Here is a 26,962-nt window from a genome sequence, read left to right on the forward strand (position 1 = left end):
AGGATCTTAAAATAGGGGGAAAGTTTTCTGTTATGACATTGACATAGAGGTGATGATTTGGAGTAAAGTAGGATGATGTGAGACGCTTTAAGATTAAATAAGAGCTATATAAAGGCTTGTCAGAATGAATTCTAATGTGCTTGAGACACTCTGCATACTCTTAAATATGCAAAATGTCTCTTGGCACCCTAGAATTCATTCTGACAAGCCTTTATATAGCTCTTCTTTAACCTCGTACCTTATTCTTAGGGAACAGGTAACAGAGATATTCTCTGAAGGAAAGCCACAAAGGGCAGTGTTTTATTGATTTGGTTCTTAAGTGGGGGGAGGGGAAAAAAGAAAACACCATACGAAAGAGCAATCAAAAGTGGAAGCATGTTTAATATTGCTCTACCGTCATCCTGAAAGGCATAATAATTTGAGTTACACATCTGAACTGATTGGAGTTACAGAATCATATCTCCTTTTTGCATTTAACAATATATACAATATAAAATAAATACATTTACACAAATGGACATTTGCTGGAGCACACAGTATGGTACACATCACAAAAATATACAATTGATTGCTTTACAGATGTGAAGCCCATCTACAGCTATAGACAAGGTTTTATTATTATTATTATTCTTTTTACTACTGGCTATAATGCAACTCCTGGATTATTATAAGCAGTTTAAATTTTTTTTGTCCTTTTACGATCTTTGCACATAAGACTGCCATAAAATGTTTTCCTAGGCAGGTAAACAGAGACGCTTAAATAATTAAAATACAATCACCAACACTCATTTTCTCTTCTATAAGAAAAATAGCAGTTTTAAATTTTTTATATCTTTTATGTTATCATTTAAATGCAAAATAGTGGAATAAATACAACAATCTGATCTGATTGAAACACAAGTGTAACTACAGGTAGTCACACAATCATATTGCTTAAATAAGAACCAACCTAAAAGAAGCGAAAGGAAAATGAAAATTATATGGCTAAAACATACACCTTGAGAACTTTCCAGTACTTCACATTAAGTAAATGGTCTTGCTTGAAACTTGAAAAAACTTACCTCCAGCGAGGTTTAAGATGAAGCGTTTACCCTAAAGCCCGTGCAATTCTTTTAGATCTAAATTTTAGTTGTGTTTCCTATTTGTGAGATGCTTGTTCTTTTGTAATGCGGAGAGTCAATTGAACTGAAAACTAAAAATTGTTCTTCATTCTTTTTACATTTCTCCCTCTCAGGTTTTTAGCTGGTTGGCTTTTACTTCTGAAGCCCAGGTACTTCAATGTGATACAGTGAAAACAATGTATATATTGTATATATTTTATTTCTATAGATAGTGTGGTTGAATAGTAGTAACTTAAACCCTGCACAAACTTTCTGGAAAATAATCTTTTGAAACACTTACATATATAAATAATCTTAGAGAATCAGCACCTTTTTTCCCAGGAGTTGTATTTTCCATTGTTATTTTTTCAAGGGATGTGCCAATTTCTGAACTCCTATCACAGCTATAAATTTCAAGTTATTGACCATCTGAATGAATTGCTAATGATGATTTATCTAGAATCACACTACAGTCACTTCTCTACTGAGAAACCACAATCTACGATATAATCCCATATAGCTAATGATAGATACACAGTATTCCTAGCACTAGGCTGATGAGACATCAACCCAAGGTATTTTGTTTAAAGCACACAAAGTAGCAATAGTTTTGGAAATGTGTCCGCACCAAAAAAGTTTTGCAACAACACAGAGCGAGTTAATAACAACATCTGAGAGATGATTGAGTGAAAGCCATATATACAGCATTTAAAAATTAGACTTATCTATATTCTTGAAATATTCAAAGTTTTATTTCTAAGCTATACATTGGTATTCTATAATAAACCATTAGAGAAATTATTCCTTGTTTTGAAAATATTATTATGATTCTGATGTGTATCTGTTTGTAATGAATACTTGTTTGGAGTCTCAATCTCTTAATTATTATTAGGAAGAACCTTATTAATGGTAAGGAATAGAATATACTACTGTAGTCTCCTGAGGAATTGTACATCCAATATTGTCTCTAATTCTACCCTGTGTCTAAAAGCACACACCACAAGAATCCAAACACCACAAGAAGAACAAGACAACAGTCTTTGAATGCAACATAAAATTCAGAAAAGCACAGCAAACATGAAACATTGAAAAGCTGAACTACATTTCTTTTGTTTGTTAGGATTACAATTTTAATTACATTTGTGTACATAGAATAAGACTGTTCACATAATACAGGGAGCAGCTACTAACACTGGTCCATTGGTATAGCATTTGATGGAGGTTACTGTTTATTGGTTATTCAGCGATTGTAGATTTCAGGGGCATCTAATTGATTTCTTCATTAGATTACACCTCTTAACAGTCTGGAACCTGACTGACTTTCTTGCTGTGACAATACTGGTGGAAAAGTACATAGATTGGCTTAGCTCTTGGTAAAAACTGCAGATTAATTTTAACAAACATTCCTAAATGAATCAACTCATAAAGATTGGGGTTTAGAATTTGGTCAGGCGTCTGCTGTCTTTGATGATTTTTTTTTTTTCCCCAAATCCTGGCATTTGCCTTATTGCCTCTAAAGTGAATACTGGCTCACAGCTCCTTCAGGGATAAAGTCTGTAACTTTGCAAACAGGCAGTATTTCATTCCTAACCACCGTGGCAGCTAGAAATCCTATGGCAACTGGACCTCCCAGGGAGAGAGGCGCGCTCCTGATCACTCTACGGATCTGTATTCCAAGTGCAGTGACCACTCGGAGTCACTGCAGGTGTAATCTAATCCTTTGTGTCAAGTGAACACTTAGGTAAACTGGAGCTCATGTTAAGAAACTGATGTTTGGGACCAGACTGGCACACAACATAAATTGCATCCGTGAAAGTATGCACCTTCCTCTCAACTATTGCTTGAGTAAGTTAAATTCCCATATTAACAAATGGCTGAAAAGTGGTAAAGCTGGTACAAAAAAATCTCCATTTGTAAGAAGAAAACGAAACATTTTTTTAAAAATCTTCCTTCAGGATTCATTTGTCCTTCATTATTGTTCGTAATTGTTCAAAGCCAGCACAAAATTGCAGTATTCTTATTTCTCTTTAGTATTGCATGAATGAATAAAGCTTAAACTATTCCCTGAAAAAGTTACATAGTAGCTAAACTAACAAATACCTGGAAGACTTGAAAAAACAATTAAGGAATCAAATGGCTGTAACTGATTTAGATGGAAAAGCAATGATAAGAAGCAGCCGATGCAACGTTGCTTAAGTCATCTAATTAGAGGCTGCTCCCGTGGAATCTAATACTGCACTCAGTCAATTTGTGTGTGTTGCACTGTACTTTTAGGTACGTCGGTTCTGTCTCTTTGATTCCTTAGTCATTGGGGACGTTATGGTTCACAAGAAGTTCACTGGTATCCATATTATGGATCTCCATCCTTTGGCAGGGCTGGCTTCCATAGCTCTCCAATTAGAGACCTCTTTTAAAAGTTCAGCAGCAGAAGGAAGGAAGGAAAGAAGGAAAAAAGGAAGGAGGAAAGGAAGGAAGGGAAAAAAGAAAGAAGGAAGAAGGGAGGGAGGGAAAGAAAAAGAAAGGAAGGAAAATCTTCTTACAACTAGAGAGATTAAAGTTTAAAAGAAAGTGGAAGAATAAGAACAGGAGGGACAAGGGATACAGGAGAAGGAAGGAAGGAAGGAAGAAGGAAGGAATGAAGGAGAGGAAGACTAGGGAAGGAGGAAAAAAAATAACGAGGAAAAGAAAGTGAGAAAAGATACGGAGAAAAGATGAGATCAAGGTAGGAAGAAACTCATCAGGAAGATAGGGAGAAATCTGAAAGCTGCTTCATAGTCTTGCTGCTAAATCATGAGTGCAGTCTTTGTTGATTTTTGACGTTGTTAACTAAACTCTTAAGTTTCTTTGACATCACTCTTGGGTTTATTCTCCCTTTTTCAGCGTGCAGGATAGGATGGCCCCAGGAAGCCTTTAGTCAGACCTTGGCCTCCAGCATTTCCAAAAAAAGTTTGTGCATGGGGACTTTGCCTTCCAGTTTGATGTTGTAGAAATGCTGCACAGCCTTGGTGGAGGTCTGCCTCAGAAGCGGCAGCGTCATCAGCATCTTGCCAGCCCTGCGAGGGTCTTCCATGTGCTGGCCGGCCTCATAATCCTGCAGGGCCTCATGTAAGACATCCTGAAGCTTCTGAACAGCTTCGACATCTTCTATGTGCATGGAGTCTACAAGCAAAGCCAAGAAGATAAACAACAATAAAAAACATGGCAATTCGAGTTGTGAAACTTAAGTCTTATTCTTGAACTTCTCTATGCTGTGAATTGCTCAGGGATTTCCAAAATCTCTATTTTATTTTTCTAAATTTCGCTGCAATAGATAATTTCCAGTGCTGACTTAGGGCGTGGGAATTACTACAAAAATCCATTATTTCAAACCTGTGGGTTTTTCCCTCTGGAATCTGAGCAAGAGAAGACTTTAACAGAATACAGTCTTGGCTGTTTTATTCATTATTTCATTCATATATTTATTCATTCATTCAACAATTATAAAAGCCCATCTGTTAAAAAATTATCCTAAGTGCCATGGAGGTAATGTTGTCTAAAATTCAGATCTTGTACTCAAAAAGCCCATATTTCCCAAAAGGGTAAAAAAGAAGCTGATAACCAAAACTGTAAGATGTTCATGAAAATACATTGAACCTAACATTATGTTCCATTGTAAACTATACACAAATCACAATAAACTGCTCATCTTTCCAGAATTTTTCGTGTTCTCTTAACAATTCATTAAAGCATCCTTACCTAGTCTGCTTCTCTACAGAAAAACACATGAAGTCTTTAATGAATTCTGAAATACTTTTCACATTTGTGAAGGTGAACTTTGCCCATAAGTACTAATTTAAAAACCTAATTCAATCAAGCAAGGAAAGGGTTAACAGGGTTGCCACAATTACTCTTGCGAGAAATGTGAGATGTGAAGGAAAAAATAAAAGTTACAGCTCTAGCTCTAAAACAGACACTTAATTATATACAAGTTTGAATCATTTAGCACGTTTTATTGATTCTGATGACAGTTTATCTGTTAATTACACATAATGGAGTCTTTGGGGGGTTCTTCATGTTTAATAATTCTAGTTCTCTGAGAATGCAGAGCTCTGAGATATATGTAGTTAGCCTAATCTTTCATATAATTCAAATATCAGATCACATGCCCAAAAAGAGAGAGGAAATGTAATTTAAAATCAAGTAGCTAAACATATGATGGAAAAGAATTACGGCAAGGTAATTAAAAGACTGATGGCTATAACCAGTAAATGCTTTTAAAACTTCTAGGTATTTTCTTTACTGTTTTGTTTTGATTTTTACATTGCCATTGTAAAATTGTTGATTCATGAATTGACCATTGTTAACAACTGATTTCTTTAAAAGAGTTTTAGGGGACGTCCCTGGTGTTACAGTGATTAAGACTCCATTCTCCCAATGCAGGGGACAAGGGTTTGATCCTCAGTCAGGGAACCAAGATCCCACATGCGGCAAGACGCAGCCAAAAAATTTAAAAATTAAAAAACTTGAAAAAATGAAAAAGAGCAGAAAAATATAATAACTAAACCATTTCTTAAATACTTGTTTTTGGGTGTGGCCTCTGATAAGCACTTTATCAGTGCTTATCTCATTCATTTCCCAACAGCCCTGTGAGTCAGGTGGCAGTGCTAGTAAGTGTCAGAGTAGGATTAAACTCAGGTGTCTTTGAATCAAAGTATGTTGCCAGAATTTATAACACTGGACATGACATTTCCTTTAAAAAATAAAAGAGTTGAAATTGTCCTCTGAGCTCATCTCACTCAACTTTCCATCTTCATCAAAAATCTTGTCTACGACATTTCTAACGATGACACTGCCAGTTGCGTGGACAGCTTTCTACGTAACAAGGAAAAGAACTAATTGTTAGAAATGTCTTCTTCATCTTTTCCCAAATCTGTGTCCAACTGCCATCGTTTGGTCCTGGTTCTAACTACCGAAACCATACAGGATACATTTTCTTCTTCGACATGGCAGATCTTTAAATGCTTGGAATCAGCTGTATGGTCACCTCGGCCCCCACCCCAAGTCTTGCCTTCCCCACTGCTCTTGCCCAGCAGGAGATATATTATAGAATGTCACAGGAAATGAGGCGAGGACAAATAGCAGAGAGATATGCTCACAAACAGCAATTAAGACTTCAAACTATTCTTTAAAGGCGGTGATTTAGCTTGAGAGATTTAAAAATGATTTAATCAAATTACTATGATAATTTAACTTCCCATTTACAGAAAAGATTCTAACTCATTTTAGCTTAACCCATTCTCGGATCTGCTAATATTTTAAATGCAAACTCACTAAATCTGAACTATTTAATTAGACCATGATTCAGCTGGCAGACTGCTGAAGAAAATATTAATCTCCATTAGGGATCCTAGTTCAAGTTCTGGCTCCGCAGCTTTAATCTGTGTTTTATTCTTGGGGCTAAATTTACACATTTATGCCAAGCTCAATAGAACTGGCATTACTTTATGTAATTATTTAATTTGGTTGTTGGTACTTTTTTTTAACTTTATGTTTTAAAGGAAATTGTCCCAGTATTTGCGCTGATGGGAACCAACTAAATTTAATAATGGAAACCATAGGTTTATGAACTAATCAGACACAGCAAAGCTGAACATTAAAAACATAGAGTGAGCTGCTAAGAAAAAATAAACCTAGGATTTCTGGGTTCAAGCCCAGACCCATTAAATAAGAAAACTGGAGCAGCATGCAGGACATTAGTAGTTTTTAAAATCTAGGTGATTCTGTGGTCAAGTCAGAGTTGAGAATCAGTCAAATAAACAGTAAGACAAATGGTATTCTAAAATAATCAAGATTCCAAAAGACAACCAGAGATCAAATGATATATATAGCCTCAACCATATTTTAAGTTCCAACATCTAATAATAAAACAGAAACCTTTTGTTAAATTCCAGTACTTTCCTCCATGAAGTGGGACCGTAAAGGGACATATCTAATTCAGATCGTTTACTTTGGGAAGACAGCTAAATATCCTTATACTAATAGCTGCAAAATCCATTGAGACTTAGAGCCATGGCAAAAGAAGATTTTTATTTTTACATCTTATCTGGAACAGAACACTGTCCTTCTCAATGGTAAAGTTATCCATTACTGTGGCATTAGGTACAGCCAAATGCCCACGTTCTATTTGGAAACTGTCTTCAGGATTTGTAGCTCATTCTTGGCAATATTTTCTCAATGATGCCAAATCTTATTTTGAGGATGGAATTGAATATTAGACACAGACGAAGCATATTCAGAGTCAAGCCTGACACACATTATCAACTGATACTCAGCCATCTTTTCCATGGAACACAGGTGTTGATTTTCTTTAGTTTGTAAGCTGCCTACATGAAGAGGGGCAGTAAGGGCTCAGCCAATGTGACTCCCTCTCTAATCACCGAAGCAATGAAATGTAGTATGATGAAAAAGAGAAGTGAGCAAAAGCCTACTTTCTAAAAGCAAATTTGTGTCTCCAAATTTTTGTATACGACTGTAAAGAGTCTAATGAAGTGATCTCAGTTAACCAGCTGAGATATTGAAGAAACTGTGTTGTCCACTATGGCAAAATGACTCTTGATTAACCCAGTTAGACTTAAGTTTTCAAAAAGGTGCCAATTATAAAGTTTGGATTAAAAATCAGTAAACTGTATTCCAGGAAGTTGGTAGTTGTGTCACCAAACACTTTTAATCTCTCCAAATCTGCACATAACTAGATAGCAAAACTAAAAACCACAGACAACACTTAGCAGAAACACGAAGTGACAAGATATCCAAAACATACACACACAAACACACACAATCAGAATTATAGTGTGTGTGTCTATCTGTGTTCCTAGCTCTGTCCACTGAAAAGATTCAGGAAGGATGGTCAACCTAGGGATGTAGTAATGGGTACCACCGGCACCCAAGCTGTAATCAGATTCCAAGTCCCAGCCAGGAAATATTAAGGAAGAATATGGAACTCCTTGGGCTTCCCAGGTGGTGTGAGTGGTAAAGAACCTGCCTGCCAATGCAGAAGACATAAGAGACGTGAGTTCGATCCCTGGGCCGGGAAGATCCCCTGGAGGAGGGCACAGCAACCCACTCCAGTATTCTTGCCTGGAGAATCCCATGGGCAGAGGAACCTGGTGGGCTACAGTCCATAAGGTTGCAAAGAGTCAGACACGACTGAAGCGACTTAGTGCACACACACATATAGAACACCTTGTCATGATAACTAGGAAGGAGAGTATCTACAACTACTAAGTCATTCAAAAAAGATTCCATACACTGACCTGCAGAGGTTCCCACTGATGCTATGGGGCAATTTAAAAAGAATTATAATTGCAACTGACTGAAATCCACTGAATCTGTTTAAATACAAGTTTTTATAATGACATTTTAAAAAGAGTGCTGTTTCATTATCTCGAAAACTTGTAAATTTTAAGTAGAAATAATCAAGCATTTATCCTTTTTTCCCACATTCACTCTGTGACTCTGGTAACCAAGTAAGACAAAGACTCTCTGTGTAAAAGTATCCCCACTACAGAATGAAAAAAGAAAGGTCACAATACAAATCACCATGGATTTAGGGAATGAGTTCCAATGGCTGCTGGGCTTCCCTGGTGGCTCAGACAGTAAACAATCTACCTTGCAATGCAGGAGACCCAGGTTTGATCCCTGGGTTGGGAAGATCCCCTGGAAAAGGGAAGGGCTACCCACTCCAGTATTCCTGCCTGGAGAATCCCATGGACAGAGGAACCTGGCAAGCTTACAGTCCATGGGGTCACAAAGAGTTGGGCGCAACCAAGGGACTAACACTTTCCCTTGCTTCACCAAAGAGCTGCTAACATCACACAAAAAAGTGAGACAGCCAGATATCATGTGTCTGCCCAAGAATAACATGCCACCTATAGGTCTAGAAACTGAATCTGATTATGCTGTTTTGGATCCTGTCGCGGGTTTGCACAAGATGCCAAGGCCAGAGAAACAAGATGAGCTGCCCCTACAGGGTGTAAACTGCAAAGTTTGCACTGTGGGGAACTCTGCAGGGCAAATGTCTTGGCTTTTGCAAGAGACAAACTCTAAGAATGTGAAAATGAAAGAATAAATTTTACATGGAAAGAGACTTCACAGATCCATAAGGAGAAGACAATGTTTTTTAAAGGGCAAGACTAAGCTATCAAGTCTGGGGATATACATTCAGCAATAAAGCCATTGTAAAAAGCTAACTGTAAAAGTTGGGAGGAGAGTGGTTACTTTCATGGAAAGGGAGGGGATTGAGATTGGGACAGAACAACTGAGATTGGACACAACTTGACCTTGTTCATTGTGATAGGTAGCAAAATGGTCCCAAAGATACCCAGATTGTCTATCTCTGCAACCTGAATGTTACCCTGTATGGAAAAAGGGACTTTGATATAGGACAGTATCCTATATTATCCATGGGCATTCAGTGAAATCAAGTGTCCTTTTAAGAGGGAGGGGGGAAAAAAAGGCAATGTCACCACTGAAGCAAAATGGTACAGGAATGGCTCTGAAGATGGTGGAAAGAACCACGAGCCAAGGATTATAAGGAACACCACAGTGGAAGCTGTAAAAGACCAGGAGCCAGATTGTCCTATAGAGTTCCCAGAGGCAGTGTGGCCCTGTCCATACCTTGTTGTTAACCTGGTGAAGCTGATCAGGACTTTTGACCTCCAGAACTGTAGGACAATAAATTCGTGTGGTTTAAAGCCATGGGAGCTTCCTTGGTGGCTAAGTGGTAAAGAAACCTGCAGTGCAGGAGATGATGGAGACATGGGTTCGATCCCTGGGTCGGGAAGATCCCCTGGAGTAGAGTACAGCAACCCACTCCAGTATTCTTACCTAGAGAATCCCATGGACAGAGGAGCCTGGCAGGCTTCAATCTATAGTCAAAAAGAGTTGGACACAGCCGAGTGATTTACACTTTCAAGTCACATATTTGCTTTTGTATGTGTATGGGTGTGTTAGTTTGTGTTTTACATTAAAATGGTGAGAGACATAGAGAGAGGTAGAGAGAAACTTGATGAAAATGTCCTTTCTAGAAAGTAGTGAGTTGAGCAGAATTCCTATCAAGACTACAGAAACAGTTGGCAGAAACACCAAGGAAGCTGCACACACATCAAGTAGGGGGTTGGATCATAACACCTTGTAGGTAGGTCTTTTCTAACCCAGAGAAGTTGCAATTCTAATACTGCAAATAAAAATAACTCTGAGGAGACTGGGCTTGACACGTACACACTACTGTATATAAAGTACGTAACTACTAATAACTGACTAATAATGAGGGTCAGTGGTCAAGAATCCAACTGCTGATGCCAACTCTAATCCAACTGGATATGCAGGAGATCTAGGTTTGATCCCTGGGTGGAGAAGATCCCCTGGAGAAGGAAATGGCAACCCACTCCAGTATTCTTGCTGGAAAAATCCCAAGGACAGAGGAGCCTGGCGAGCTACAGTCCATAGGGTCGCAAAGATTTGGGCATAACTGAACACACAGCAGTGATCACTGAGCATGGTAAGAAACATTCAAGAACCAGCTCTATTTTTACATAGGATTTTGAAACATCACAATATGCAAATAAGGGTTGCATTAAATCAAAAAACAATCTACTTTCCTAATATGTCTTCAAAAATAAAATAACCCAAAGAATGATGGCAGATTTGAGCAAAAACTAAAAAGAAGTAGAAAAGACGGAAAGGCATTAAGTTTGCTTTTTTATTTGTGTGATAGTATTAACTATGGTTTTGTCTGGGTAAGAGTTGAGAATAAGCTTCTACCTGCCAAAAAAGACCTACCTATATTAATTTCTTACAAAATCTGGTAAACATTTTGGCTTCAACTATTTTTGTAACTTTCCTGAGTAGTTTTATACCATAACTCTCTACAAAGACAGTAAGAAGATAAAGGAAGCATAAGCAAGCACATGTGCTCAGCAGTGTCCAACTCTTTGCGACCCCATGTACAACAGCCTGCCAAGCACCTCTGTCCAGGGGATTTCCCGGGCAAGAACACTACAGTAGCGTTGCTATTACCTCTTCCAGGGGATCTTTCCAACCCAGGGATTAAACCCGCACCCTTGCATTGCAGGTGGATTTTTTTTTTTTTTTAACCACTGAGCCACCTGGGAAGCCCAAGATAAAGGAACTGGGGACAAAATTCAAAATGAAACTTAAAATATTAATTTAGGCTGGCAGATCTGAAACTGCACTTGGTAATGTCTTACTCACTGACCACTTTAAAGACGTGGGATATACTTATTTGTAAAACAAACAGCTTATCGATAGCAAGGGACAGAGGGTCCAACCCTCTGTCCTCAAGTAGTCTCACATCTTTTATCGGCTCGCTTCTGTTACCCATAAAACGATACTGGAGATGTCTACTCAAACAGGCAGGTTGTGGGAATCTAAAAAAATTTCCTGGCAGAGGCTCAAAACTAAAATAGAAATGTCTACAGAAAGATACTAAAAATGGATAATCTCTTGTCCATTAGCTAAAACGGTCTCCTGTGTATCAAATCAGCAAACTCCATTAAAATTTCAATAAAACTGTTTGAGGACCCAGTAGATACTAAAGAGCTGTTTTTACTCCTTTACTAATTGTTCCGATCTGTGAAGATGTTACTATTTCTCTGTTACAAATTCAACACAAATACACATACCACACATGAAATCTAAGACCAAAGGCATTATCCTCTTTTAAAAGTAACAGAGTTAAAATTTTAGGCCAGTTAGGAGAAATAAGGTGCTATTTAATTCATCTGCCTGATTTTACAGAGAAGAAGCCATGCATTCCTAAAGGATGTAAAAATCTGAAATTGGAAGAGTAGGGGAAAAAATCTCTGCTTTAAGGTAAAATGCATACACAGACAGTACATAAACAGATTATATAGAGTATTTGTAATATTACTTCACTGGGGACCTATTAGGAAAAACGTATCTAAACAGCCTACCCTAAGAAGAGTATGTGGTGCTGGAGAAGACTCTTGAGAGTCCCTTGAACAGCACAGACATCAAACCAGTCAACCCTAAAGGAAATCAATCCTGAATATTCATTGGAAGGACTAACACTAAAGCTGAAACTCCAATACTTTGGCCACCTGATGCAAAGAGCCAGCTCAGAAAAGACACAGAACAGACCACGATGCTGGGAAAGACTGAGGGCAGGAGAAGGGGGTGACAAAGGATGAGATGGTTGGATGGCATCACTGACTCAATGGACATGAGGCTGAACAAACTCTGGGAGATAGTGAAGGACAGGGAAGCCTGGCGTGCTGTAGTCCCTGGGTTCGCAAAGAGTCAGACATGACTGAGTGACTGAACAAGAAGAGTGATCATGAAAAATAAGATTGAGAGACACTAAAGTTGTATGAGGTTCCAAATACACTGATTAAATATGGCCCCATTCCAGCCTCCAATAGAAATCATCAACTTTTCAATCCCTGAAATTACACCACATTCTGTACATATACCATTTGTATTTGAGAACGAAATACTGTCATGAGATGAGGATAATCACTTATGATTTAAAATTGATGACCAAAATATCATTTGCAGCTCGATATCAATTTGATGTTATTACTCCAGAAGTGGGATTCCCAGATGGCACAGTGGTAAAGAATTTGCCTGCAATACAGGAGATGCGGGTTTGATCCCTGGGTCAGGAATATCCCCTGGAGAAGGCAATGGTAACCCACTACCACAGTCTTGCTGGGAAAATCGCCTGGACAGAAGAGCCTGGCAGGCTACAGTCCTGGGTGTCACAAAGAGTCAGACACGACTGACCGTGCATACATGCACACTCTTAAAGTACTGTGTAGAAGTAAAAAGAAAACTCAGCTTGAACATGTAGATTCTATTTATTCTCAAACAGCCCAGGGTTAAAACTGCTCTAGGTTGGGGGTGGATCTGGAGTGGCAACAGTTGGCATGTGAGGGGTGGCTATGGAACTTGAAGCTCTTGTGACTTAAGCAAAGAGAACGATCGGACTAAAAGTAATTCTTAATCTTAAAGTGCTTTTAATCTTGCACTGCATAAAAGTGAGTATATTACCTTGGGGCTAGTGATGATAGTTTTCAATAAATCTTAGACAAAAGAATCAAAAGAACCAATTGAGAGAATAGAATCATATGCTATAATCTTACCTAAAATGCTTACAGCACTATCTTACTCTCTTTATGTCTCATGAAGACAAAGTGAATTCTAGAATCATAGAATTCCCCAAATGGAAAGAATTCTAGAGATTAGTCAAAACCTCTTGGTTAATGTGTCAGAAAGCTGGGACCTTACAAGGCCAATGTTCAAATTGTGACCTACATTCTCCTTTTAAAATTCAATCTCACGAGATGTATCAGGGTGCAATATTTCTCAAGAGATTGTTGTTCTCTATCCAAAATAGAGAATATGTAGTTGAAATGAGCCTATAAAGTTTCTTACCTTCAAATATAAGTGGAATAATTAGAGTTTTCAAATATTAGAATATCGTAATCACAGTATTGTTGCTGTTGTTTAGTTGCTCAGTCATTTCTGACTCTTTGTGACCCCGTGGACTATAGCCTGCCAGGCTCCTCCGTCCATGGGATTTCCCAGGCAAGAATCCTGGAGTAGCTTGTCATTTCCTTCTCCAGGGGATCTTCCCAACCCAGGGACTGAACCAGTGTTTCCTGCAAGGGTAGGAGGATTCTTTACCACTGAATCACCAGGGAAGCCCTAATTACAGCATTAGCTCACGATACATTGGGATTTTTGGCTGTGTACCTAAAGACAGGGAATATACTTTCAATGGCTTTCTGGTGTTATAAATATTCCTGAATTCATATGTGACAGAAACACAGCTACAAAAATTATGACAGCCATTATCAGGAAGCCAATTCCCTGTTTCCCAAGCATAAGCACAACATTTATAATTATTGAATAAAGACAGGTGTTTAAAATAAGCTGAAATTTAGATTAATGAGACAATGGTTGTTAACACCGACAGCCCGAAGGAGAATGCTGAGATATTATAACAATAAAGTAGATTTTTTTCTCCACACAAAGTCTTTTACATTAACCTAAAATTTCTAAATATGAAAAGAAAAATTTACAAACTTTTTGGTATGTTTATGAGAAGTATTAAAATATATTCACATTGATGTGTTTGGCAGCTTAAGAAACACTGGTTCCTAGCAAGATCGAATCTACAACTTTATTGATGTCCTTCAAATAATGGTTAAAAAATGGGATAAAACAGCATCATATTGGCAGTCTCAAACAAAATGACTTTCTGAGTGGTTTATCCCAAGCTAAAACAGTAGGGCTTACAGGTTGGATGGATGAGAGAAAGCTATATTTACGCGACGAAGGAGAGGTGACACCATGTAGAAATTAAAAGCCCTTATAGTGCTTAATCACTACTCCTTCATTACAGACTCTGATTCTGTTAGTTTTTCTTGGTACTGAGAAGCTGAAAAATGTTAGAATTACTCACAGGAGAATTTTGTGATGTGGAGAAGTAGCATACTACTGAATAACACTATGCTAGAAGAGAGGGTTTGTTGACTATTTCTGGCTTAACACATGAAAAATAAACTGACTAGTTCTTTAAAGAGTTTCTAATCACCACTCATTGCTCAAAAGTAGGTCACTTCCTCCCCCTCATATAGAAGAGAATGTGGGATTCGAACATCATATATCAAAATATTAATGATTATACTTCTAAACAACAGTGACAAATGCTGCTACTAATTAATTCGGGTATTTTAAATTATAATCCATAGCCATAAAGTATACAACTAATATCTAAAATTACAAAATTTTAGCAATTTTGATGATAAAGTTTTAGCATTGCACAGCATTCATGATTAGTTAATAATTCACAAAAAGCAATTTGAGACACAAAAGATACACAACACACTGGGCTATATTTTAAAAATAATTAACCAAGTAAATGTTTTAAATTAGAACCACTATACAATTTCCAGATAAAAATTCTTCCCAAACCATCACTGGATCTTTCATCCAATTATGAGAGATGCTTTAATGGGAAGTCCATACCAACTAATAAATTCTCAGAACATTTCTATCCCATCTCCCACTTTGGTCTTCCAGACAGCAGGGGTTTCTTCAGGGTTTGTGATGATGATGCCATGTGTCATAAAGAGTCATATTTTACAATTTCACAAGGGGAGGAGGGGAGAAGCGAGTGGTATTTTAAGGAAGAGGGGTCCATTCGCAATTAAAAGTGTGAAATGCTAAACTCCATTATGAAGACAAATAGCAAAGTACAACTTCATTGTTGAAAACAATTTCCCTCCTATCAGTCCAAGGATTCATGCATCAATATTGTAGATGAACTGTTAATTACAAAATCAATTAAAAATTATTCCTAAAAACAGTCACGCATCCCTGGCTCTCATGGGGGCAATTTGGGCAGAAGGTCTCATCTCACTAGGACCGCGCCAAATCACAAAGTCGTCATCCACAAGTAAGCAAAAGCAATCTGGTTTTTCATTTTTCAGCGCGGCTGAGCCCAGCCTGAGATTGATCGTCACATATGGCCCCAGAAAACAAACTGTCAATACCTTGAATGCTGCAGAATTTGAACAAATAGCCATCCGCCCATTCAAGCCACTCATTGCATCCCATTTAACAGATTTTATTGACAGTTTCCTTCTTGTAATTAAAGGGAAAACTACTGGCCGGCAACCAAGATAAAGTTCAAAGATAGGGTCAAAACAAAAGCAGATGGAGGGGCACGATGTGACTGTCAATGGTACATAGCATCAGAGCGTGTTATTGACGCAGGTATCTAAAGATCGGCACGTCATTAAGGAGGGATCTATCCTGGACTTTATGCAAATGCTGAGAGAGACTTAAGACCACAGTCAAGCATCCAAAGAGGCACAAAGGCAAGAACAACAAAGCACCAACGATTTTTACTTATCAGAGTTTGCTCTCTATTTTAGCACATTTCAGTTCTCACGTAAAGACCGTTTATTCTCATAATTCTTAACCCTTACTACATAGGTAATACCTTTAAGGGAAATACTCCTTTGCAGAATTCGACTGCTGGAGAATTCCAGAAGGGAAGAAAACAGTATTCTCTGATAACCAGAATGAAAAGCAACACAACATATATGATTCCAATTAAAAAATTTGCATTATAAGGTAGGGGAATGATTTGCATGTCTAACTCATACTTATTTTCACTTGTGTAAATAAGACAAAGGACCTAATATTGTCCTGAGCGTGTCCATTTACACCACTGCCACTTTGGCTTTTGCTTTGCCATGATTTGTGTTAATGAACAATTTGGTGGTATAAGGGACACAGCCCTTAATAAGCAAATAAAATAAAAATAACTCCCTTTAAGTTGGTTTTTCTTTTCTTCTAACTTTTCCCTAGAAAGCTATGAGGATTATAATTTTGCTGACTCGGAATTTACAGCTGGGTCTAGTAAATCCCTGAAGAAGAAGGTAAGTGAAGGGGCAGAACTGACATATTAGGAAATATAACAACGAACCATGTCAATATGCCAACCTGAATTAGCGAGAGCTATCGCTTTGAGGGTGACAAATTCTTCTTTCTCCAGCTTCATGCTCTTGTATTTTTTTACCAGCTGCAGGATAGCATTATTTAGGTCAAGAAGGCCTGCTAATTTGGACTGGTCTTCATCCATTATATAATCGTCTGCATAGACAAGTTCATCCTCAAAGGAAAGAGATCGGTACACGACACCAAGGATCAAGATTTCCATCCAAGCACTTTGCAGAAGGCTCATCTGGTCCGCCAGGGACAGCGTGGAGAAGCCTGCATGGGGATATAGGCAGATCAAGTTACTATAAAGCCATCATATCATAATGCAATATTAGCTTCATATGGTAGTCAGCTTCTGCATAGGTGCTCAAAATTATGCTGAGCTCTGATTAGCTGCTCTTAAAATTTCCTCTACCCATTTTGCCCACGGCAAAGTAAAAGGCACCAACCAGCTTCAACTTGTTGGTGTTTTCGCCATATTTCAGACACAGCTGACAGGAATATAATAGATAAGAGGTAGTTTTCTTTCACTTGAAATACCATGCAATCATGAAATACAATTGATTTCTAGTGGAAGTCTTTATGAATGTCTTAAATGGAAGGAAGTGTTAGTCGCTCAGGCATGGCTGGCTCTTTGTGACCCCATGGACTCTAGCCTGCCAGGGTCCTCTGTCCCTGGAATTCTCCAGGCAAGAATACTGGGGTGGGTAGCCATTTTCTTCTCCAGGGAAACTTCCCTACCCAGGAATTGAACCTGGGTCTCCTGCATTGCAGGTAGATTTTTTACCATTTGAGCCACTCTTACTAGGCTTGATAGTTTGATAGGAAGTCAAACTATCAACTACCTCATCTCCAAAAACTGCTCTTGATAAACATGAAAGTGAAAAACAAACCCCCAAAAAACAGAAGCCCCAAATAAAGGACAACAATTTAGGCCACACAGTAGAGTGCAATCTGGAACCATTTCTCTGTAATAGTCACAAGCACAGCGAGTGTTGAGTACGATTACACCTGAAAGAGCTTTCTTAATTGGATATTCTGTCCCCACTGACATTTAGCATGAATTCCTTTTTTAAATGGCGATTATTGGTATCAAAGAGGATGGAATACTTTGCAGACTGGTCCCCTCACCAAACAGAGAAGCCACATTTTATTCTTGATATTAGGATCCACTCATTTAAAAAGTTAAAATGGAGACCAGGAGGTGCAATGAACAAAGTGTGAGCAGAGACAGATCCTAAACTTCAGTATCCGCTCCATTGAACTACTGGCTGTGTCACCTTGAGCAAGATAATTTCCTTGTACCCTAATTTCTGTTTTGCCAAACACTTTTACTTCATAATATGTATTCTATAAGTGTAGCTATATGATATGCTATTTTTATCTGAAATACCTGGATGACTGCTTCAATCCTAAACCTGGTCTGCATTTATACATACATGTTTAAAGTCCCTTCTGAACTTGAGAAAACACAAGTTAAAAAAAATTAAAAAGAAAATGTGGATCAAGAGGGAAACATGAAGTAGGACAATTAAACCTACTTAGGAGTAAAGATATCTATTTAAATTTTAGAGGGATTAGACCCAGACTCTAAAAGAAGTCTTAGTGGAGATAACCTGATGATCAGTTGCTTACTTTTGCCTTAAGAAAAAAAGTTTTCTTAAAACTTCACCTTCATTTCAAGGTTATGCCCAGGAATTCCAAGCGTAACAAACCGTATCTATGGTTTTTGAGGACAATGGTACCATGATTTTAGATTCTGCCGCCAATAATTCCACAGAAGGAAGAAAGTATTCATAATGCAACTTATAAAATCTGTTATTACTCCCTTTCTAGAACCTATTACCCAAATCATAAATACCCACTGCTGTTCAGCTTTCTTAGGCTCCTACCTTTGGCTATTGTTCTTAATCATTTTTATGCATCACAGATTATTCATGTTTCCTGTGAGAGTAGCAACTATAGCATGATAAAGAAAAGGAAATTATTTCCTGGCCCATTGGAGGAAACTAGTGGTTGGACATTTGGTACCATTCCCTTCAAGTGTTTAATAAAATCACCAAGAGGGATTAGTCCAGCTTTTCTTAAGGCCCACGTAAAAAGCATTTATTTCATTTTTTTTCTTCATCAAGTTGCTTACATATTACTTAACTGATCTTTTGGACTATGTCTCTTTTTCCTTTTTCTCTATTCTTTTTTTGTCACCAAAATATGGGGTTACATGAATAAATGTCTGCTTAGAATTAGAGACGTCACAACTTTTAACAGGGATTACAAAGAGAAAAATAACGATCGAATCTGAGTAGATGTGGCTCCATTTCCTTTTCATGTTGAGAATGTTTTACAACAAATAAAACAAAAATCAAACAAACAAATATTGATCTTTTTTCCAGTCCCCCACTGCAAGAAAAAGATGTCCTGCAAATACCTAAGTTAAGAAGAGAGACTAAGCAGGAATTTCTTTTGTAACTAAAATAGACGCAAAAATAGTCATCTAGGAAGTTCTGAGCAAAAGGAGATGGGTAATTTCCATTCGACTTCGTATCCTTGTTCCTTTTCACGCTCCCAAGCAGCAGTTTTTCTGCAACGGCAGATGGACAGAGCGCATAGCCTGAAGCACCTTCCTGTGACAGCCCTATTCTCCAGCCCAGACACTGCTGTTAGTAAATAGATTTACACATTCTCCAATCTCCACACATCTTTCTGCCGAATAATTAAAAGCAGGATGATTAGTTTATTGAGTGGAAGGAGGAACTTTTTTATTGAGGTCCGTCCACGATTTTATCAGGGCCAGCACTTTTACGGTTGTCAGGAGGATGCAGGCATCCAATTTTTCTTATCTGCCTGATTAATACAAACGCTGTTTCAGGACGCATTAATTAACAGATACAAATCTACGTTCTCATGGAAGGATCAATACGGAGAAGAAAAGAGGCATCAATGTGAATTTAGTGCTGATGATGGAGCAGGCACGCTATCGACATTTACGTGCACGGAAACTTTAAAGTTGCACGGGGGCCCTTTTGTCCCTGTGATTTACAAATGAACAATTTTTTTTCAGCCATGACAATGTTTCACACATTTCTTGGGGGGTTTAATTAAGCCCAAAACAATAAAACTTCATTTTCTTAGGTTGATCCTGTGACTTGATCCTTCTAGGGGTGGGTGGGTAGGTGGGTGGGTGGGTGGGTGGGTGTGTGTGTGAACCGAACTTGGCCTTTTACTTCTTAATGAAATAAAAACAAGGAAAAGAGTAAAGAAAAGGTTCTCCTTTTGGAGGGTGGGGGGTGGTCAGGGAGCACATAAAGATAGATATAGTACAAAAGGTCCGCTTGAGAGCCTCAAGTCTATTTCAAGCTGATCAGAGGAGGTGTAATTTTGCCAAACCAAAGGGGAAAGGACAACCTATGGTCTACACAATATAAATAAAGTCTGGACTTTTATCTCTTCTTGGTCCAGAAATAGCTGGATCCCAACATTTTAACCCTTTCCTCCCAAACCCTTGCAATCTGGAAGCTGTCACAAAGAACTGTCCTGCCCAAATGCTTGGATAACAGTTAAACAGCTTTGTTATAAGCTGGCTGTGCTCACCTGAGCACTAAGGCAGCTGAACCCAAAACAGAGACGATATTTCAATTCCTCAAAAATTTCCTTCCTGGCCTTTAGGAGTGCTAGTTCTATTTTACACTCATAAAGACGCAGGGATGAAGTGATAATTTTATCAGTAGTCCTGAGCAAAGTAGAAAAACATAAGTGACCAAGAGCTAAATGAAAATGCATATTTTAGTGAACTGAGTCTAAGGAATTTTCTCAAAACACGACTGCTCCATTGGTGCACACAGGCTTGCCTCCAAATGATAATTATTTGTTTGTGCTTTTACTGGGCCTTCAGTGGTGTTTTATAGCTACTGGACTACAAGTTAGAGGTCCTTCGTATCTATAACCTTTAGCTATCTTTGGCGAGAAACCTCTTTGCCAAGTGAAATAAAACATGCTTTGCCGTGGTGTCATGGGCACTTCATGTTTTGTACATCCCAGCATCTTAATCTTCAGTGTGTGACAGGTTATAGTTTTAAATGTTCAGCTGTATTACAGCTTTTTAAAATACACTGATACCATGGCACATTTTTTTCTTCCCCAGCTCCAGTCCATCCCAGGCATATTGCTGACATCTCCGATCTCTCTTCATCTCCACCCTAGAGTCAGTGCGACTTAATGTATCTCAGGCATTCTGCAGGCAGAATGAGTCTCTACCTTAACCCACAGTTACGTAGCGTGTTTATCTGCAGGATGGTGTGCGCCAAATAAACCAGATGACACTTGGGAATAACATCATTTTGAACGATTGAAAAGCTTCTCGAGAGGCAGGTACCCTTGAAGTAACAAGCCTGAAGAAAGCATGTTTTGTGCCAAGTCCCTCGCTTTCTTCTCCTGGAAGCGTCGGAGGTTGACAGTGGCGCTGTGGGCCCTTGTCAAGCACTTTTATTTATTTATTTTTAGCCTGGCAAACTGATGCACTTTGCAGTCAACTTACCAAAAAGGCTAAGCATTTGAAAGTGTGAAGGGCAAAAAATATCTGACGGCTAGTCTTCAAAAATACACTTTCATTTCAGAAAGCATAAATGTTTATTTCCTGAACAGAGTGTTGACAGAAATAGGCTGCCGTGAAGGCGTTTGGGTTTAACCCCTGCTAGGCATTTTCTTCTTGGCAGTTTCCTCGAAACAGAGCAAGCCTCTTACATCTTTGGGGTGTCTGTTAATATCACTTAATCATGGCATTGATTTCTCTGTTCACAGTTTTTGAACTGGAGTGTCTCTGTCCCACCAAAAATGGACACATTTCAATGAATAGCATAGCATGCTAAAATTACATGTATATCACAATGACATAACAACTCACTGAGATCACAAGCGGAGTTCACTGAGAGAAGCTGACTGAGCAACACGGAATCTTCAACTCTCATAGAAATAAACCTAGTGTTGATAGGAACTAGAGGAAAAAAGCATAACAATGGCACAGAGGTTTGGCCTTAGTTATTAATAAATGCAGATCCATAAGCTTTGTCAGTGATACTCTCTTTTTTAGTCACTTGTTCTTCTCAAATAGGAGCAGACATATCATTTCTTCTATGATTCGCAAAACACAGGGCTCAGGTTCATGTGTGTGTATGTGTGCACGTGTGCACATGTGTGTGTATATATATATATAAAAGACCTTTTCTCTCTTTATTTCCCATAGAGATGAACTTCATGGACTAGAACTCAGTTGGGGCTCAAGGCAAACAGTTACCAATAGTCCAGTGCCAAACTGAAAACCTGGAATATCCTTTTGGTGCTACCAGCAGCATTTTATTTAAACATTTTCTTTATAAAAGATAATTATTATCACTCTATTATTACCTCTCTACCATATTATATTCTCTCTTTGTTATATTAGCACCTAAGCATTACATACATACAGTGCTACCCTTTCAACCTTTATTCTTTTAGCCTGACTGAGACCCAGATTTCAAGCATTTAAATTCAATCACAGTTGGTTTGGGTGAAACGTAAGAATAACTGACAAAAATGGGATCGCTCCCTTTCTTGCCAATATGATCACTCATTTCAACATATGTGGAACACAAGAAATCTGTTTCTTTAGTTCTGTTTCTATACTCCAAGTAAGGTTCATGGATATTTTACAGAGCCGTTATCTTAAAATAGCGGTTTCATGGGACAAATGTGACAATCAGAAAGACAGAACTCAGATTCAAAAATTACTTTATATCTGCATGGCAGAACTGACCACTGTGTGTACAATGGTCTGGATAGCCGTGATAAACTAGAGGAGAGAAGAGAGTTGAACAGGTGGTATCCACCAGTCCAAGGCACAATTACCACTATTCACCAAGCTTACAGGTTTGACTGGCCACTCACTGACCACTTATGCTGGTTATGTGAACAGCCAAATATGTTAGCAATCAGCACACTCCTGGGCACTGCAATCAACAACACGCCCCTATGCCCACATGGCACTGGTGAAATGCTTTCTTCAGCAATTGTTTCATGGTTTGTTTTTTTTTTTTTTGGCCACACCACAAGGCATCTAGGATCTTAGTTCCCTGACCAGAGATTGACCTCGTGCCCCGTGCAATACAAGTGGAGATTCTTAACCACTGGACTGCCAGGGAAGTCCCAGCAATTGTTTCTTGTTTCCCAGTCCAGCTTGCTAGAAAAATTTTTTTAAATTAAATTAAAAATTAAAAGTGTAACAGCAGCTAAAGAAAAATATTCCCAGGTGGCAGCACTGGAAAGCCTCAAAATGACGGTACGAACTTTTTTGTTGGTTTGTTTGTTTCTGTGAGTGGGCAGGTTTAAACACTTGCCAACCTACTTTGAAAAGGACCTGAGAGAGGGCAGATGAATGCAAAGTAAGAACCCAGAGAACATCTACAGGGAGGGTACAGCTTCTCTTTGTAAATCCCACTTACCTACCATCTCTGAAGGCTCCAGAGGAGCTGAAATAATCCCCTTAGTCCTTCCCCAACCCTCTCTGAGCTGGCCTCAACTGTACTTCTCTCCTTTCATCTAAGCCAAAAAAAAAAAGACAAATTGTTTGGGGTCATGGAGGCAAGGATAGAGAAGCTGCTTTCAAGGAAGAAACTCTAATAGCTTTCTTTTCTTACAACCTTTTTTTGTGTGTGGTACTAGTTGAAGACAACAAAGTTCTACCTGGGAAAACTCTCTTTTTTGATGTGACTAAAATTTGTTTGGCCATGAAGAAAAAAAAAGGCTGCACCATATATAAAATAGGACTCTTCAAAAAAAATCTGATAAAAGGGTATTGCCAGTTTTACTTTGGAATTAGATAGATACTGAGGAGGGAAAAACATTGTGAAGCTACATTTCTGATTTGGGGGCAAAAAAAGAAACTACTGGAATCTTGCTCTCCCCAGTAGGACTGGTAAGAAATATCTTGTGTGTTATAGGAGCCAGAACAGTTGTCCAAGAAGAATCAGCCCAGCCCCACCAGATATGCAGGCATTATCCTCTTTAGGAAATTCCCAAGAAGTGGGCATCAGTTTTGGTCTAATACTTGATATAAAAGTCAAACCCTGAAAATAAACACAGGTCGACTGTCTTGAACTTTGGGGATCTTTAAGGCTGGTAGACATTTCCACAAACTTTTAAAGAGTATGTAGGAAACTTTTAATGTCAAATATTCAAAAGCTAAGGGTTTACTGCTATGGGTGACAGAAGAGGGAAGAGGCTGTGGTGTGGGGAGCAGTGACCTTGAGGTCTGGGGATCTGAGTTCTGGTTCCATCTCTCCCGGTGACCAAGGGTGTTACCTTGGCCCCTGCTGTGATTTAACTTAAGTTAAATCACTGCCCTCCAAAAGCTGTTGGAATCCAAAATCCAAGGACTGTGAATGTGACCTTATTTGGAAATAAGGTCTGTGTAGATGATCAAGTTAAAATGAGGTCATTAGGGTGCTGCTGCTGCTGCTAAGTCACTTCAGTCGTGTCTGACTCTGTGCGACCCCATAGATGGCAGCCCACCAGGCTCCCCAGTCCCTGGGATTCTCCAGGCAAGAACACTGGAGTGGGTTGCCATTTCCTTCTTCAATGCATGAAAGTGAAAAGTCAAAGTGAAGTCACTCAGTCGTGTCCAACTCTTTGTGACCCCATGGACTGCAGCCCACCAGGTTCTGCTGTCCATGGGATTTTCCAGGCAAGAGTACTGGAGTGGGGTGCCATCGCCTTCTCCGAGAAGAAAGGCTTCCCTGACCAGGAAGGTCATTAGGGTGGGTCCTCATCTAATCTGATTACAACTTCACTGAAGGGGAAATTCAGACTCAGACACAAACAGGAGGAAAACAAAGTGAAGATACACAGAATATTATCATCCACAAACCATAGGATGCTGGAGGCTACCTGAAGCTAGAAGAAAGGCATGGGATAGATCTCAGAAGGAACATACCCTTCAGACACCCTTGATCTCAGACTTCTAGGCTCCAGAACTATAAGACAAATGCTTAAGTCATTCAGTTTGAGGTACATAATTATAGCAGCCCAAACAAACTGCTGGCTTCCCTGGTGGCTCAATGGTAAAGAATCCGCCTGCCATGTAAGGTACTCAGGTTTGATCCCTGGGTCAGGAAGATCCCCTGGAAAAGGAAATGGCAACCCGCTCCGGTATTCTTGCCTGGGAAATTCCATGGACAGAGTCGTCTGGCAGGCTACAGTCCATGGGGTCTCAAACAGTCAGACAATACTGAGTGCACACACGCACACATGCAGAGGAAACCAATACAGACCCGTAGCTGATGCTTCACCTGTCAGTGTGAAATGAGGACCAAACATCTCTGGAGCATCTTCCAGCCCCAATGCTGTCTGACTCCGAAGAACAAACGGAGAGCTGCTTACATGAAACACAAGCCTGTGTGGGTAGTAGTGAGCACCTCTGATGAAGATTACTGGATTGGGAGTAAATCAACTAGCATGGGGTGCCAGCTCTGCCACCAACTAGCCATGGACTCAGCTCCCGGGATTCCTGCTTTCTCACCCGTAAAATGGAAGGTGGGAACACTCTTCCCAAAGTTTGGGTCCAGTCCTGCATCATTCAGGTTTTCAGCGATTCCACCCTAACACAATTCAAATTAACCGATACTTGGTGCGTCTATGATGAATGAAACGCTGTGTTCATGACCATGATACTAATATTACACAAGATGATATGATTCCTGCCCTCTCAGACTTTACGGTTTAGTAAATGAAGAGGAGTACACCACGAGGTGAAGTAGGTGGGTACCACAAAAGGCTCACACTGAGTACAATGGGCTGGCCAAAAAGTCCACTCGGTTTTTTCCATCCCATCTCACAGAAAAACCCTAATGAACTTTTTGGCCAACCCAATAAATGCAGAGGAAGAAAGATGGGTGTTTGGTTGGACGCATCCTCCCAAATGGACCCATCACTTCGTCTCCTTTTCTTCCTCTGTGGTTTGGTTTGGGCCTCCATCTTCTCTTTTGGGATAAAGGATACACAAATCCTTATGTCTAGTGTTTCCCACTTCTGTCCTACCTGTGGTTATTCAAACATTCTGTTGAATATGAACTCTAACTCTGCTATTCACTGATACAAATGTTTTCTTGGCTTCCACATCTCCTGCAGGACAAAACTGAAACTCTCTGGCACAAGATGAAATTTCTTTAAAAAAAAAAAAAAAGATGAAATTGCTTTCACTCTGTGGCCTTTCTCATCCCTTCCTTCCATACTTCCTGAAAATGTCTCACCTGGGAAGTGCTCTGTGGATGGCTTAATACCTTGAAAACTGAGACCATTTTCCCAACCCCCATGTCAAACTCCACACCTTCACGACTTCCCAGATTAACAGCAACACCACCTACCAGCTGCCTCACCCCTAGCCTCTCAGGGATCTATCACTAAGTGTTCTCTTTAATTCCTAATGTCAAGTGCATATATTTCTTTCCATCCTTACTGTCCTTATCACTGTTCCTGTGTAGCATCCAGTGGCAGTGACAGTGGTGAGCTGCAGAACAGGCTAGTGGAGCTCAAGGTACAGACATCAGCAAGTGAGGGAGCGGGGGTGACGACATCTGCCCAACAGGTATATCCACATCCTTCTTGGGCATTTCCCCGATCTCTGAGCTCTTACCAGTGGGGACCTTCTCTTCTTTGCTCCTTGCTGTATCCGCAGCACCTCCAACACTGCCTGCCGTGTAGCATGCGCTCAATAAATATGTGCCGAACGAATGAATGGTAGAAAATTCCTTAACGACTCCTGGACTGGCTTTCAACAAGAATGGGAGGCTAAAGAAATAAATATTCCAGATACCAGCTCCAGCCCCCCAAATATTTGAACACTTCACAAAAAAACTGCCTAATATTTTTTTTTTTTAATTCAGCAAGTGTTTATTAAGGCATTGATTATACATAAAGCTTTTTGCTTGTAAGTGCCTATCTAGCATATAGGATTTTCTCTGGAGCCACTTAAACTCTGATAAAGTTCTGCCTAAATTTCACAACCTCAGCCAGTTCTTTTTGAATTTGTAATTAAAGTTGACATTTTAATCATACTGCCTAACTACGTTCTCCTATATTTACAAATAACCATTCACAACAGATTCCACGATCATGTCACGACTTTTTTATTATTTACAAGTATCTGTAATTAATTTCTCTACTTTACCCCAGTTGTGTAATTATTTTGACAATGTGTAAATTTATTATCTGGAGCTAGTATTTTAATTCTCTGAAAGCCTGACTTAGGTCACAAATGAAAGAAAAAGCTCACTGCCTCTTTCTACTCGCTGGAATAA

At 39.1% G+C, this 26,962-nt stretch overlaps 1 protein-coding gene across 8 annotated transcripts in view; it reads right to left on the minus strand.

The window, feature by feature from the left end:
- Nucleotides 1-361: 361 nt before the first annotated feature.
- The window catches only part of ESRRG (estrogen related receptor gamma), a 703,351-nt gene continuing 676,750 nt past the window's right edge, over nt 362-26,962 (minus strand). For all 8 annotated transcript variants that reach the window (XM_019976789.2, XM_070767941.1, XM_070767940.1 and 5 more), the window contains 2 exons: nt 16,641-16,910; nt 362-4,259 (listed from right to left, as the gene is read on the minus strand). In XM_019976789.2, the coding sequence (XP_019832348.2) occupies nt 4,015-4,259; nt 16,641-16,910 (515 nt within the window). In that variant the 3' untranslated portion in view covers nt 362-4,014. The remainder of the gene's footprint in view (nt 4,260-16,640; nt 16,911-26,962) is intronic.

The sequence above is a fragment of the Bos indicus genome, chromosome 16, assembly GCF_029378745.1.
Source record: "Bos indicus isolate NIAB-ARS_2022 breed Sahiwal x Tharparkar chromosome 16, NIAB-ARS_B.indTharparkar_mat_pri_1.0, whole genome shotgun sequence".
Classification (NCBI taxonomy): Eukaryota; Metazoa; Chordata; class Mammalia; order Artiodactyla; family Bovidae; genus Bos; species Bos indicus.